At 35.1% G+C, this 15295-nt stretch overlaps 1 protein-coding gene across 1 annotated transcript; it reads left to right on the top strand.

The window, feature by feature from the left end:
• The first annotated feature begins 656 nt into the window (after positions 1-656).
• LOC145914476 (uncharacterized) lies at positions 657-1279 on the top strand. Its single transcript, XM_083002303.1, has 3 exons — positions 657-805; positions 991-1200; positions 1252-1279. Exons 1-3 carry the CDS (start codon positions 657-659, stop codon positions 1277-1279), a joined length of 387 nt encoding a protein of 128 aa, XP_082858429.1.
• Positions 1280-15295: the final 14016 nt, after the last annotated feature.

Raw genomic sequence — 15295 nt, forward strand, 5'->3', positions numbered from 1 at the left:
GACAAATAATTGTGCATTTTTGTTTCATGCATTTTGTTCTTTTCAGGCACACATGCCCGTTGTTTGAAAAGAAAATGTAGATCTGCTGATCTGGAAAGGGACATTCTAATGAGCGAATCCACTGAAAGCAGTTCTTCTTCCACGATACCTCTCTTGCAAAAAAAGGTGTCCATAAACCTTGTGCTGATTTTTATGCATAAAACTGGCACATATTATTCATCTAGTTTTTTATTGACTGGGGACCTTTGCTTGTGCATTTGCTTATTTTAGTTTACTTTCAACAGGTTCTTGCCACCCAAGCAGCAAACACAATGTCACAATGACAGGAGCATGAACTGTCTGAAAACATTGGCATCCTTATCGACAAAACAATAAAGGTGAAGGAAGAAATGCGGAGGATTGGTGACCGAATTCAGAGAATGGAAACTCTGACAGAAAAAAAACACATGTGTGGCAGAAAAGTTTTTGCCGCAATCAGCTGTCAACGAAGAACATCTGATGGCTCTACTTACTAAACCAAATGTGAGCTTTCTTTTTACCTAATGCACTGAGGCTTTTGTCTGCATGCTTTACACTGTAAATGACATCTGCTCTACATTTCAATCATTTTGTATGTTGATACTTTTCAAAAGGACAAAGTAAAACTTGCCCAAGTGATGGACATTGACCAACTTCGTGGCACCTTCCGGAATTCTGTAATACTGTTTATGACAAAACACCTGGCTCTTCAATCTTGTTTTGGCGGTTGGACGCAGGAAAACAAAAATCCCATTCAAATCACATCCTCTGTTGGCATTTATGTTGGGTGAGTCAAATTGCTTTAGAAATCTCACAAGACACGCCACACTGCGGGCCTCATTGTAAAGCCTTCCGATTGTGAAGTTTTCACAACTTTCACATATTTAATTCCCACATGTCAAATATTTAATTTCTGTGCACGATAGAATGTTACCAAAATTTTAACTAAATCTTATGTTTTATGTTCTGCAGACGCATAGAAAGATGCAAGACGCCGGCAGTTAAATACCAAGAAATCGCCACAGCGGTGAAACGAGTTTTACCTGGAGTTGTTGACGGAGTGGCGGCAGAATATCAAGCAACGGCAATCAATCCTCAATTAAGCCCACCACGTCTCAGAGTACATAGTTTCGTCGAACACTGCACTTCGTGTTACTCCGTACTTCCACTGCGCTTGCCACTGTATTTCTATTTATGTGTTGTTAATTTCAATAAAACATTATGCAATTAAAGTCGTGGTGCGTGCGAGACGGTGAAGTAGCGAGTTTGATGAGGTCATATTTTGAAAGTGACCAGGCAATATCATTATGTTCGGTAAACGCACGGCGAACGCTCGCTCGGCCAAGCTTGGATTTGTTCAATTGTAGAACATACGCCGAACATATATCCAACATTTAAGTACGGTGAACATGCGTCGCCCAAGCTTGATGCCAAGCGTATCTTGACATAAAGTGACAAGGGCCGTGCCTAAATTTTTGACTGGGAAGTCATATACTGCAAAATGGACAAGTGCTGAAATCGCATAGTTACATACGTTGTGCAACCGCAAACGCAATACTGGAGTATTAGCGTTTTCCACTGTATAATAAAGCTTGTAATGAAAAAAAATATTTTTTATCGAAAAGTCATATACTGCAAAATGGACAAGTGCTGAAATCGCATGGTTACATACGTTGTGCAACCGCAAACTCAGTACTGGAGTATCAGCGTTTTCCACTGTATAATAAAGCTTGTACAGAAAAAAAAAATTTTTTATCGAAAAGTCATATACTGCAAAATGGACAAGTGCTGAAATCGCATGGTTACATACATTGTGCAACCGCAAAAGCAATACTGGAGTACCAGCGTTTTCCACTGTATAATAAAGCTTGTACTAAAATAAAATATTTTTTATCGAAAAGTCATATACTGCAAAATCGACAAGTGCTGAAATCGCATAGTTACATACGTTGTGCAACCGCAAACTCATTACTGGAGTATCAGCGTTTTCCACTGTATAATAAAGCTTGTACTGAAAAAAAAAAATTTTTATCGAAAAGTCATATACTGCAAAATGGACAAGTGCTGAAAGCGCATAGTTACATACGTTGTGCAACCGCAAACTTAGTACTGGAGTATCAGCGTTTTCCACTGTATAATAAAGCTTGTAATGAAAAAAAATATTTTTAATCGAAAAGTCATATACTGCAAAATGGACATGTGCTGAAATCGCATGGTTACATACGTTGTGCAACCGCAAACTCAGTACTGGAGTATCAGCGTTTTCCACTGTATAATAAAGCTTGTACAGAAAAAAAATATTTTTTATCGGAAAGTCATATACTGCAAAATGGACAAGTGCTGAAATCGCATAGTTACATACGTTGTGCAACCGCAAAAGCAATACTGGAGTACCAGCATTTTCCACAGTATAATAAAGCTTGTACTAAAAAAAAATATTTTTTATCGAAAAGTCATATACTGCAAAATGGACAAGTGCTGAAATCGCATAGTTACATACGTCGTGCAACCGCAAACTCAGTACTGGAGTATCAGCGTTTTCCACTGTATAATAAAGCTTGTACTAAAAAAAAATATTTTTGATCGAAAAGTCATATACTGCAAAATGGACATGTGCTGAAATCGCATAGTTACATACGTTGTGCAACCGCAAACTCAGTACTGGAGTATCAGCGTTTTCCACTGTATAATAAAGCTTGTTCTGAAAAAAAATATTTTTTATCGAAAAGTCATATACTGCAAAATGGACAAGTGCTGAAATCGCATGGTTACATACGTTGTGCAACCGCAAACTCAGTACTGGATTATCAGCGTTTTCCACTGTATAATAAAGCTTGTACTGAAAAAAAATATTTTTTATCGAAAAGTCATATACTGCAAAATGGACAAGTGCTGAAATCGCATAGTTACATACGTTGTGCAACCGCAAACGCAATACTGGAGTATTAGCGTTTTCCACTGTATAATAAAGCTTGTAATGAAAAAAAATATTTTTTATCGAAAAGTCATATACTGCAAAATCGACAAGTGCTGAAAGCGCATAGTTACATACGTTGTGCAACCGCAAACGCAATACTGGAGTATCAGCGTTTTCCACTGTATAATAAAGCTTGTAATGAAAAAAAATATTTTTTATCGAAAAGTCATATACTGCAAAATGGACAAGTGCTGAAATCGCATGGTTACATACGTTGTGCAACCGCAAAAGCAATACTGGAGTATCAGCGTTTTCCACTGTATAATAAAGCTTGTACTGAAAAAAAATATTTTTTATCGAAAAGTCATATACTGCAAAATGGACAAGTGCTGAAATCGCATAGTTACATACGTTGTGCAACCGCAAACTCAGTACTGGAGTATCAGCGTTTTCCACTGTATAATAAAGCTTGTACTGAAAAAAAATATTTTTTATCGAAAAGTCATATACTGCAAAATGGACAAGTGCTGAAATCGCATGGTTACATACGTTGTGCAACCGCAAACTTAATACTGGAGTATCAGCGTTTTCCACTGTACAATAAAGCTTGTACTGAAAAAAAATATTTTTTATCGAAAAGTCATATACTGCAAAATGGACAAGTGCTGAAATCGCATAGTTACATACGTTGTGCAACCGCAAAAGCAATACTGGAGTACCAGCGTTTTTCACTGTATAATAAAGATTGTACTAAAAAAAAATATTTTTTATCGAAAAGTCATATACTGCAAAATGGACAAGTGCTGAAATCGCATGGTTACATACGTTGTGCAACCGCAAACTTAGTACTGGAGTATCAATGTTTTCCACTGTATAATAAAGCTTGTACTGAAAAAAAATATTTTTTATCGAAAAGTCATATACTGCAAAATGGACAAGTGCTGAAATCGCATGGTTACATACGTTGTGCAACCGCAAACTCAGTACTGGAGTATCAGCGTTTTCCAATGTATAATAAAGCTTGTACTGAAAAAAAATATTTTTTATCGAAAAGTCATATACTGCAAAATGGACAAGTGCTGAAATCGCATAGTTACATACGTTGTGCAACCGTAAAAGCAATACTGGAGTACCAGCGTTTTTCACTGTATAATAAAGCTTGTACTAAAAAAAAATATTTTTTATCGAAAAGTCATATACTGCAAAATGGACAAGTGCTGAAATCGCACAGTCACATACGTTGTGCAACCGCAAACTCAGTACTGGAGTATCAGCGTTTTCCACTGTATAATAAAGCTTGTACTGAAAAAAAATATTTTTTCACGAAAAGTCATATACTGCAAAATGGACAAGTGCTGAAAGCGCATAGTTACATACGTTGTGCAACCGCAAACGCAATACTGGAGTATCAGCGTTTTCCACTGTATAATAAAGCTTGTAATGAAAAAAAACTATTTTTTATCGAAAAGTCATATACTGCAAAATGGACAAGTGCTGAAATCGCATAGTTACATACGTTGTGCAACCGCAAACTCAGTACTGGAGTATCAGCGTTTTCCACTGTATAATAAACTTGTACAGAAAAAAAATATTTTTTATCGAAAAGTCATATACTGCAAAATGGACAAGTGCTGAAATCGCATAGTTACATACGTTGTGCAACCGCAAACTCAGTACTGGAGTATCAGCGTTTTCCACTGTATATTAAATTAAAGCTTGTACTAAAAAAAAATATTTTTTATCGAAAAGTCATATACTGCAAAATGGACAAGTGTTGAAATCGCATAGTCACATACGTTGTGCAACCGCAAACTCAGTACTGGAGTATCAGCGTTTTCCACTGTATAATAAAGCTTGTAATGAAAAAAAATATTTTTTATCGAAAAGTCATATACTGCAAAATGGACAAGTGCTGAAATCGCATAGTTACATACGTTGTGCAACCGCAAACGCAATACTGGAGTATTAGCGTTTTCCACTGTATAATAAAGCTTGTAATGAAAAAAAATATTTTTTATCGAAAAGTCATATACTGCAAAATGGACATGTGCTGAAATCGCATGGTTACATACGTTGTGCAACCGCAAACTCAGTACTGGAGTATCAGCGTTTTCCACTGTATAATAAAGCTTGTGCAGAAAAAAATATTTTTTATCGAAAAGTCATATACTGCAAAATGGACAAGTGCTGAAATCGCATGGTTACATACATTGTGCAACCGCAAAAGCAATACTGGAGTACCAGCGTTTTCCACTGTATAATAAAGCTTGTACTAAAAAAAAATATTTTTTATCGAAAAGTCATATACTGCAAAATGGACAAGTGCTGAATGCGCATAGTTACATACGTTGTGCAACCGCAAACTTAGTACTGGAGTATCAGCGTTTTCCACTGTATAATAAAGCTTGTAATGAAAAAAAATATTTTTTATCGAAAAGTCATATACTGCAAAATGGACATGTGCTGAAATCGCATGGTTACATACGTTGTGCAACCGCAAACTCAGTACTGGAGTATCAGCGTTTTCCACTGTATAATAAAGCTTGCACAAAAAAAAAATATTTTTTATCGGAAAGTCATATACTGCAAAATGGACAAGTGCTGAAATCGCATAGTTACATACGTTGTGCAACCGCAAAAGCAATACTGGAGTACCAGCATTTTCCACAGTATAATAAAGCTTGTACTAAAAAAAAATATTTTTTATCGAAAAGTCATATACTGCAAAATGGACAAGTGCTGAAATCGCATAGTTACATACGTCGTGCAACCGCAAACTCAGTACTGGAGTATCAGCGTTTTCCACTCTATAATAAAGCTTGTACTGAAAAAAAATATTTTTGATCGAAAAGTCATATACTGCAAAATGGACATGTGCTGAAATCGCATGGTTACATACGTTGTGCAACCGCAAACTCAGTACTGGAGTATCAGCGTTTTCCACTGTATAATAAAGCTTGTAATGAAAAAAAATATTTTTTATCGAAAAGTCATATACTGCAAAATGGACAAGTGCTGAAATCGCATGGTTACATACGTTGTGCAACCGCAAACTCAGTACTGGATTATCAGCGTTTTCCACTGTATAATAAAGCATGTACTGAAAAAAAATATTTTTTATCGAAAAGTCATATACTGCAAAATGGACAAGTGCTGAAAGCGCGTATGTTACATACGTTGTGCAACCGCAAACGCAATACTGGAGTATCAGCGTTTTCCACTGTATAGTAAAGCTTGTAATGAAAAAAAATATTTTTTATCGAAAAGTCATTTCCTGCAAAATGGACAAGTGCTGAAATCGCACAGTTACATACGTTGTGCAACCGCAAAAGCAATATTGGAGTATCAGCGTTTTCCACTGTATAATAAAGCTTGTACTGAAAAAAAATATTTTTTATCGAAAAGTCATATACTGCAAAATGGACAAGTGCTGAAATCGCACAGTTACATACGTTGTGCAACCGCAAACTCAGTACTGGAGTATCAGCGTTTTCCACTGTATAATAAAGCTTGTAAAGAAAAAAAATATTTTTTATCGAAAAGTCATATACTGCAAAATGGACAAGTGCTGAAAGCGCATAGTTACATACGTTGTGCAACCGCAAACTCAGTACTGGAGTATCAGCGTTTTCCACTGTATAATAAAGCTTGTAATGAAAAAAAATATTTTTTATCGAAAAGTCATATACTGCAAAATGGACAAGTGCTGAAATCGCATAGTTACATACGTTGTGCAACCGCAAACGCAATACTGGAGTATTAGCGTTTTCCACTGTATAATAAAGCTTGTAATGAAAAAAAATATTTTTTATCGAAAAGTCATATACTGCAAAATGGACAAGTGCTGAAATCGCATGGTTACATACGTTGTGCAACCGCAAACTCAGTACTGGAGTATCAGCGTTTTCCACTGTATAATAAAGCTTGTTCAGAAAAAAAAAATTTTTTATCGAAAAGTCATATACTGCAAAATGGACAAGTGCTGAAATCGCATGGTTACATACATTGTGCAACCGCAAAAGCAATACTGGAGTACCAGCGTTTTCCACTGTATAATAAAGCTTGTACTAAAAAAAAATATTTTTTATCGAAAAGTCATATACTGCAAAATCGACAAGTGCTGAAATCGCATAGTTACATACGTTGTGCAACCGCAAACTCATTACTGGAGTATCAGCGTTTTCCACTGTATAATAAAGCTTGTACTGAAAAAAAAAAATTTTTATCGAAAAGTCATATACTGCAAAATGGACAAGTGCTGAAAGCGCATAGTTACATACGTTGTGCATCCGCAAACTTAGTACTGGAGTATCAGCGTTTTCCACTGTATAATAAAGCTTGTAATGAAAAAAAATATTTTTAATCGAAAAGTCATATACTGCAAAATGGACATGTGCTGAAATCGCATGGTTACATACGTTGTGCAACCGCAAACTCAGTACTGGAGTATCAGCGTTTTCCACTGTATAATAAAGCTTGTACAGAAAAAAAATATTTTTTATCGGAAAGTCATATACTGCAAAATGGACAAGTGCTGAAATCGCATAGTTACATACGTTGTGCAACCGCAAAAGCAATACTGGAGTACCAGCATTTTCCACAGTATAATAAAGCTTGTACTAAAAAAAAATATTTTTTATCGAAAAGTCATATACTGCAAAATGGACAAGTGCTGAAATCGCATAGTTACATACGTCGTGCAACCGCAAACTCAGTACTGGAGTATCAGCGTTTTCCACTGTATAATAAAGCTTGTACTAAAAAAAAATATTTTTGATCGAAAAGTCATATACTGCAAAATGGACATGTGCTGAAATCGCATAGTTACATACGTTGTGCAACCGCAAACTCAGTACTGGAGTATCAGCGTTTTCCACTGTATAATAAAGCTTGTTCTGAAAAAAAATATTTTTTATCGAAAAGTCATATACTGCAAAATGGACAAGTGCTGAAATCGCATGGTTACATACGTTGTGCAACCGCAAACTCAGTACTGGATTATCAGCGTTTTCCACTGTATAATAAAGCTTGTACTGAAAAAAAATATTTTTTATCGAAAAGTCATATACTGCAAAATGGACAAGTGCTGAAATCGCATAGTTACATACGTTGTGCAACCGCAAACGCAATACTGGAGTATTAGCGTTTTCCACTGTATAATAAAGCTTGTAATGAAAAAAAATATTTTTTATCGAAAAGTCATATACTGCAAAATCGACAAGTGCTGAAAGCGCATAGTTACATACGTTGTGCAACCGCAAACGCAATACTGGAGTATCAGCGTTTTCCACTGTATAATAAAGCTTGTAATGAAAAAAAATATTTTTTATCGAAAAGTCATATACTGCAAAATGGACAAGTGCTGAAATCGCATGGTTATATACGTTGTGCAACCGCAAAAGCAATACTGGAGTATCAGCGTTTTCCACTGTATAATAAAGCTTGTACTGAAAAAAAATATTTTTTATCGAAAAGTCATATACTGCAAAATGGACAAGTGCTGAAATCGCATAGTTACATACGTTGTGCAACCGCAAACTCAGTACTGGAGTATCAGCGTTTTCCACTGTATAATAAAGCTTGTACTGAAAAAAAATATTTTTTATCGAAAAGTCATATACTGCAAAATGGACAAGTGCTGAAATCGCACAGTTACATACGTTGTGCAACCGCAAAAGCAATACTGGAGTATCAGCGTTTACCACTGTATAATAAAGCTTGTACTGAAAAAAAATATTTTTTATCGAAAAGTCATATACTGCAAAATGGACAAGTGCTGAAATCGCATGGTTACATACGTTGTGCAACCGCAAACTTAGTACTGGAGTATCAGCGTTTTCCACTGTACAATAAAGCTTGTACTGAAAAAAAATATTTTTTATCGAAAAGTCATATACTGCAAAATGGACAAGTGCTGAAATCGCATAGTTACATACGTTGTGCAACCGCAAAAGCAATACTGGAGTACCAGCGTTTTTCACTGTATAATAAAGATTGTACTAAAAAAAAATATTTTTTATCGAAAAGTCATATACTGCAAAATGGACAAGTGCTGAAATCGCATGGTTACATACGTTGTGCAACCGCAAACTTAGTACTGGAGTATCAATGTTTTCCACTGTATAATAAAGCTTGTACTGAAAAAAAATATTTTTTATCGAAAAGTCATATACTGCAAAATGGACAAGTGCTGAAATCGCATGGTTACATACGTTGTGCAACCGCAAACTCAGTACTGGAGTATCAGCGTTTTCCAATGTATAATAAAGCTTGTACTGAAAAAAAATATTTTTTATCGAAAAGTCATATACTGCAAAATGGACAAGTGCTGAAATCGCATAGTTACATACGTTGTGCAACCGTAAAAGCAATACTGGAGTACCAGCGTTTTTCACTGTATAATAAAGCTTGTACTAAAAAAAAATATTTTTTATCGAAAAGTCATATACTGCAAAATGGACAAGTGCTGAAATCGCACAGTCACATACGTTGTGCAACCGCAAACTCAGTACTGGAGTATCAGCGTTTTCCACTGTATAATAAAGCTTGTACTGAAAAAAAATATTTTTTCACGAAAAGTCATATACTGCAAAATGGACAAGTGCTGAAAGCGCATAGTTACATACGTTGTGCAACCGCAAACGCAATACTGGAGTATCAGCGTTTTCCACTGTATAATAAAGCTTGTAATGAAAAAAAATATTTTTTATCGAAAAGTCATATACTGCAAAATGGACAAGTGCTGAAATCGCATAGTTACATACGTTGTGCAACCGCAAACTCAGTACTGGAGTATCAGCGTTTTCCACTGTATAATAAATTAAAGCTTGTACTAAAAAAAAATATTTTTTATCGAAAAGTCATATACTGCAAAATGGACAAGTGTTGAAATCGCATAGTCACATACGTTGTGCAACCGCAAACTCAGTACTGGAGTATCAGCGTTTTCCACTGTATAATAAAGCTTGTAATGAAAAAAAATATTTTTTATCGAAAAGTCATATACTGCAAAATGGACAAGTGCTGAAATCGCATAGTTACATACGTTGTGCAACCGCAAACGCAATACTGGAGTATCAGCGTTTTCCACTGTATAATAAAGCTTGTACTGAAAAAAAAAAATTTTTATCGAAAAGTCATATACTGCAAAATGGACAAGTGCTGAAAGCGCATAGTTACATACGTTGTGCAACCGCAAACTTAGTACTGGAGTATCAGCGTTTTCCACTGTATAATAAAGCTTGTAATGAAAAAAAATATTTTTAATCGAAAAGTCATATACTGCAAAATGGACATGTGCTGAAATCGCATGGTTACATACGTTGTGCAACCGCAAACTCAGTACTGGAGTATCAGCGTTTTCCACTGTATAATAAAGCTTGTACAGAAAAAAAATATTTTTTATCGGAAAGTCATATACTGCAAAATGGACAAGTGCTGAAATCGCATAGTTACATACGTTGTGCAACCGCAAAAGCAATACTGGAGTACCAGCATTTTCCACAGTATAATAAAGCTTGTACTAAAAAAAAATATTTTTTATCGAAAAGTCATATACTGCAAAATGGACAAGTGCTGAAATCGCATAGTTACATACGTCGTGCAACCGCAAACTCAGTACTGGAGTATCAGCGTTTTCCACTGTATAATAAAGCTTGTACTAAAAAAAAATATTTTTGATCGAAAAGTCATATACTGCAAAATGGACATGTGCTGAAATCGCATAGTTACATACGTTGTGCAACCGCAAACTCAGTACTGGAGTATCAGCGTTTTCCACTGTATAATAAAGCTTGTTCTGAAAAAAAATATTTTTTATCGAAAAGTCATATACTGCAAAATGGACAAGTGCTGAAATCGCATGGTTACATACGTTGTGCAACCGCAAACTCAGTACTGGATTATCAGCGTTTTCCACTGTATAATAAAGCTTGTACTGAAAAAAAATATTTTTTATCGAAAAGTCATATACTGCAAAATGGACAAGTGCTGAAATCGCATAGTTACATACGTTGTGCAACCGCAAACGCAATACTGGAGTATTAGCGTTTTCCACTGTATAATAAAGCTTGTAATGAAAAAAAATATTTTTTATCGAAAAGTCATATACTGCAAAATCGACAAGTGCTGAAAGCGCATAGTTACATACGTTGTGCAACCGCAAACGCAATACTGGAGTATCAGCGTTTTCCACTGTATAATAAAGCTTGTAATGAAAAAAAATATTTTTTATCGAAAAGTCATATACTGCAAAATGGACAAGTGCTGAAATCGCATGGTTATATACGTTGTGCAACCGCAAAAGCAATACTGGAGTATCAGCGTTTTCCACTGTATAATAAAGCTTGTACTGAAAAAAAATATTTTTTATCGAAAAGTCATATACTGCAAAATGGACAAGTGCTGAAATCGCATAGTTACATACGTTGTGCAACCGCAAACTCAGTACTGGAGTATCAGCGTTTTCCACTGTATAATAAAGCTTGTACTGAAAAAAAATATTTTTTATCGAAAAGTCATATACTGCAAAATGGACAAGTGCTGAAATCGCACAGTTACATACGTTGTGCAACCGCAAAAGCAATACTGGAGTATCAGCGTTTACCACTGTATAATAAAGCTTGTACTGAAAAAAAATATTTTTTATCGAAAAGTCATATACTGCAAAATGGACAAGTGCTGAAATCGCATGGTTACATACGTTGTGCAACCGCAAACTTAGTACTGGAGTATCAGCGTTTTCCACTGTACAATAAAGCTTGTACTGAAAAAAAATATTTTTTATCGAAAAGTCATATACTGCAAAATGGACAAGTGCTGAAATCGCATAGTTACATACGTTGTGCAACCGCAAAAGCAATACTGGAGTACCAGCGTTTTTCACTGTATAATAAAGATTGTACTAAAAAAAAATATTTTTTATCGAAAAGTCATATACTGCAAAATGGACAAGTGCTGAAATCGCATGGTTACATACGTTGTGCAACCGCAAACTTAGTACTGGAGTATCAATGTTTTCCACTGTATAATAAAGCTTGTACTGAAAAAAAATATTTTTTATCGAAAAGTCATATACTGCAAAATGGACAAGTGCTGAAATCGCATGGTTACATACGTTGTGCAACCGCAAACTCAGTACTGGAGTATCAGCGTTTTCCAATGTATAATAAAGCTTGTACTGAAAAAAAATATTTTTTATCGAAAAGTCATATACTGCAAAATGGACAAGTGCTGAAATCGCATAGTTACATACGTTGTGCAACCGTAAAAGCAATACTGGAGTACCAGCGTTTTTCACTGTATAATAAAGCTTGTACTAAAAAAAAATATTTTTTATCGAAAAGTCATATACTGCAAAATGGACAAGTGCTGAAATCGCACAGTCACATACGTTGTGCAACCGCAAACTCAGTACTGGAGTATCAGCGTTTTCCACTGTATAATAAAGCTTGTACTGAAAAAAAATATTTTTTCACGAAAAGTCATATACTGCAAAATGGACAAGTGCTGAAAGCGCATAGTTACATACGTTGTGCAACCGCAAACGCAATACTGGAGTATCAGCGTTTTCCACTGTATAATAAAGCTTGTAATGAAAAAAAATATTTTTTATCGAAAAGTCATATACTGCAAAATGGACAAGTGCTGAAATCGCATAGTTACATACGTTGTGCAACCGCAAACTCAGTACTGGAGTATCAGCGTTTTCCACTGTATAATAAATTAAAGCTTGTACTAAAAAAAAATATTTTTTATCGAAAAGTCATATACTGCAAAATGGACAAGTGTTGAAATCGCATAGTCACATACGTTGTGCAACCGCAAACTCAGTACTGGAGTATCAGCGTTTTCCACTGTATAATAAAGCTTGTAATGAAAAAAAATATTTTTTATCGAAAAGTCATATACTGCAAAATGGACAAGTGCTGAAATCGCATAGTTACATACGTTGTGCAACCGCAAACGCAATACTGGAGTATCAGCGTTTTCCACTGTATAATAAAGCTTGTAATGAAAAAAAATATTTTTTATCGAAAAGTCATATACTGCAAAATGGACAAGTGCTGAAATCGCATAGTTACATACGTTGTGCAACCGCAAACGCAATACTGGAGTATTAGCGTTTTCCACTGTATAATAAAGCTTGTAATGAAAAAAAATATTTTTTATCGAAAAGTCATATACTGCAAAATGGACATGTGCTGAAATCGCATGGTTACATACGTTGTGCAACCGCAAACTCAGTACTGGAGTATCAGCGTTTTCCACTGTATAATAAAGCTTGTACAGAAAAAAATATTTTTTATCGAAAAGTCATATACTGCAAAATGGACAAGTGCTGAAATCGCATGGTTACATACATTGTGCAACCGCAAAAGCAATACTGGAGTACCAGCGTTTTCCACTGTATAATAAAGCTTGTACTAAAAAAAAATATTTTTTATCGAAAAGTCATATACTGCAAAATGGACAAGTGCTGAATGCGCATATTTACATACGTTGTGCAACCGCAAACTTAGTACTGGAGTATCAGCGTTTTCCACTGTATAATAAAGCTTGTAATGAAAAAAAATATTTTTTATCGAAAAGTCATATACTGCAAAATGGACATGTGCTGAAATCGCATGGTTACATACATTGTGCAACCGCAAACTCAGTACTGGAGTATCAGCGTTTTCCACTGTATAATAAAGCTTGTACAAAAAAAAAATATTTTTTATCGGAAAGTCATATACTGCAAAATGGACAAGTGCTGAAATCGCATAGTTACATACGTTGTGCAACCGCAAAAGCAATACTGGAGTACCAGCATTTTCCACAGTATAATAAAGCTTGTACTAAAAAAAAATATTTTTTATCGAAAAGTCATATACTGCAAAATGGACAAGTGCTGAAATCGCATAGTTACATACGTCGTGCAACCGCAAACTCAGTACTGGAGTATCAGCGTTTTCCACTGTATAATAAAGCTTGTACTGAAAAAAAATATTTTTGATCGAAAAGTCATATACTGCAAAATGGACATGTGCTGAAATCGCATGGTTACATACGTTGTGCAACCGCAAACTCAGTACTGGAGTATCAGCGTTTTCCACTGTATAATAAAGCTTGTACTAAAAAAAAATATTTTTTATCGAAAAGTCATATACTGCAAAATGGACAAGTGCTGAATGCGCATAGTTACATACGTTGTGCAACCGCAAACTTAGTACTGGAGTATCAGCGTTTTCCACTGTATAATAAAGCTTGTAATGAAAAAAAATATTTTTTATCGAAAAGTCATATACTGCAAAATGGACATGTGCTGAAATCGCATGGTTACATACATTGTGCAACCGCAAACTCAGTACTGGAGTATCAGCGTTTTCCACTGTATAATAAAGCTTGTACAAAAAAAAAATATTTTTTATCGGAAAGTCATATACTGCAAAATGGACAAGTGCTGAAATCGCATAGTTACATACGTTGTGCAACCGCAAAAGCAATACTGGAGTACCAGCATTTTCCACAGTATAATAAAGCTTGTACTAAAAAAAAATATTTTTTATCGAAAAGTCATATACTGCAAAATGGACAAGTGCTGAAATCGCATAGTTACATACGTCGTGCAACCGCAAACTCAGTACTGGAGTATCAGCGTTTTCCACTGTATAATAAAGCTTGTACTGAAAAAAAATATTTTTGATCGAAAAGTCATATACTGCAAAATGGACATGTGCTGAAATCGCATGGTTACATACGTTGTGCAACCGCAAACTCAGTACTGGAGTATCAGCGTTTTCCACTGTATAATAAAGCTTGTAATGAAAAAAAATATTTTTTATCGAAAAGTCATATACTGCAAAATGGACAAGTGCTGAAATCGCATGGTTACATACGTTGTGCAACCGCAAACTCAGTATTGGATTATCAGCGTTTTCCACTGTATAATAAAGCATGTACTGAAAAAAAATATTTTTTATAGAAAAGTCATATACTGCAAAATGGACAAGTGCTGAAAGCGCATATGTTACATACGTTGTGCAACCGCAAACGCAATACTGGAGTATTAGCGTTTTCCACTGTATAATAAAGCTTGTAATGAAAAAAAATATTTTTTATCGAAAAGTCATATACTGCAAAATCGACAAGTGCTGAAAGCGCATAGTTACATACGTTGTGCAACCGCAAACGCAATACTGGAGTATCAGCGTTTTCCACTGTATAATAAAGCTTGTAATGAAAAAAAATATTTTTTATCGAAAAGTCATATACTGCAAAATGGACAAGTGCTGAAATCGCATGGTTACATACGTTGTGCAACCGCAAAAGCAATACTGGAGTATCAGCGTTTTCCACTGTATAATAAAGCTTGTACTG

Source organism: Ascidia mentula, chromosome 9 (assembly GCF_947561715.1).
Source record: "Ascidia mentula chromosome 9, kaAscMent1.1, whole genome shotgun sequence".
In the NCBI taxonomy this organism is placed as follows: domain Eukaryota; kingdom Metazoa; phylum Chordata; class Ascidiacea; order Phlebobranchia; family Ascidiidae; genus Ascidia; species Ascidia mentula.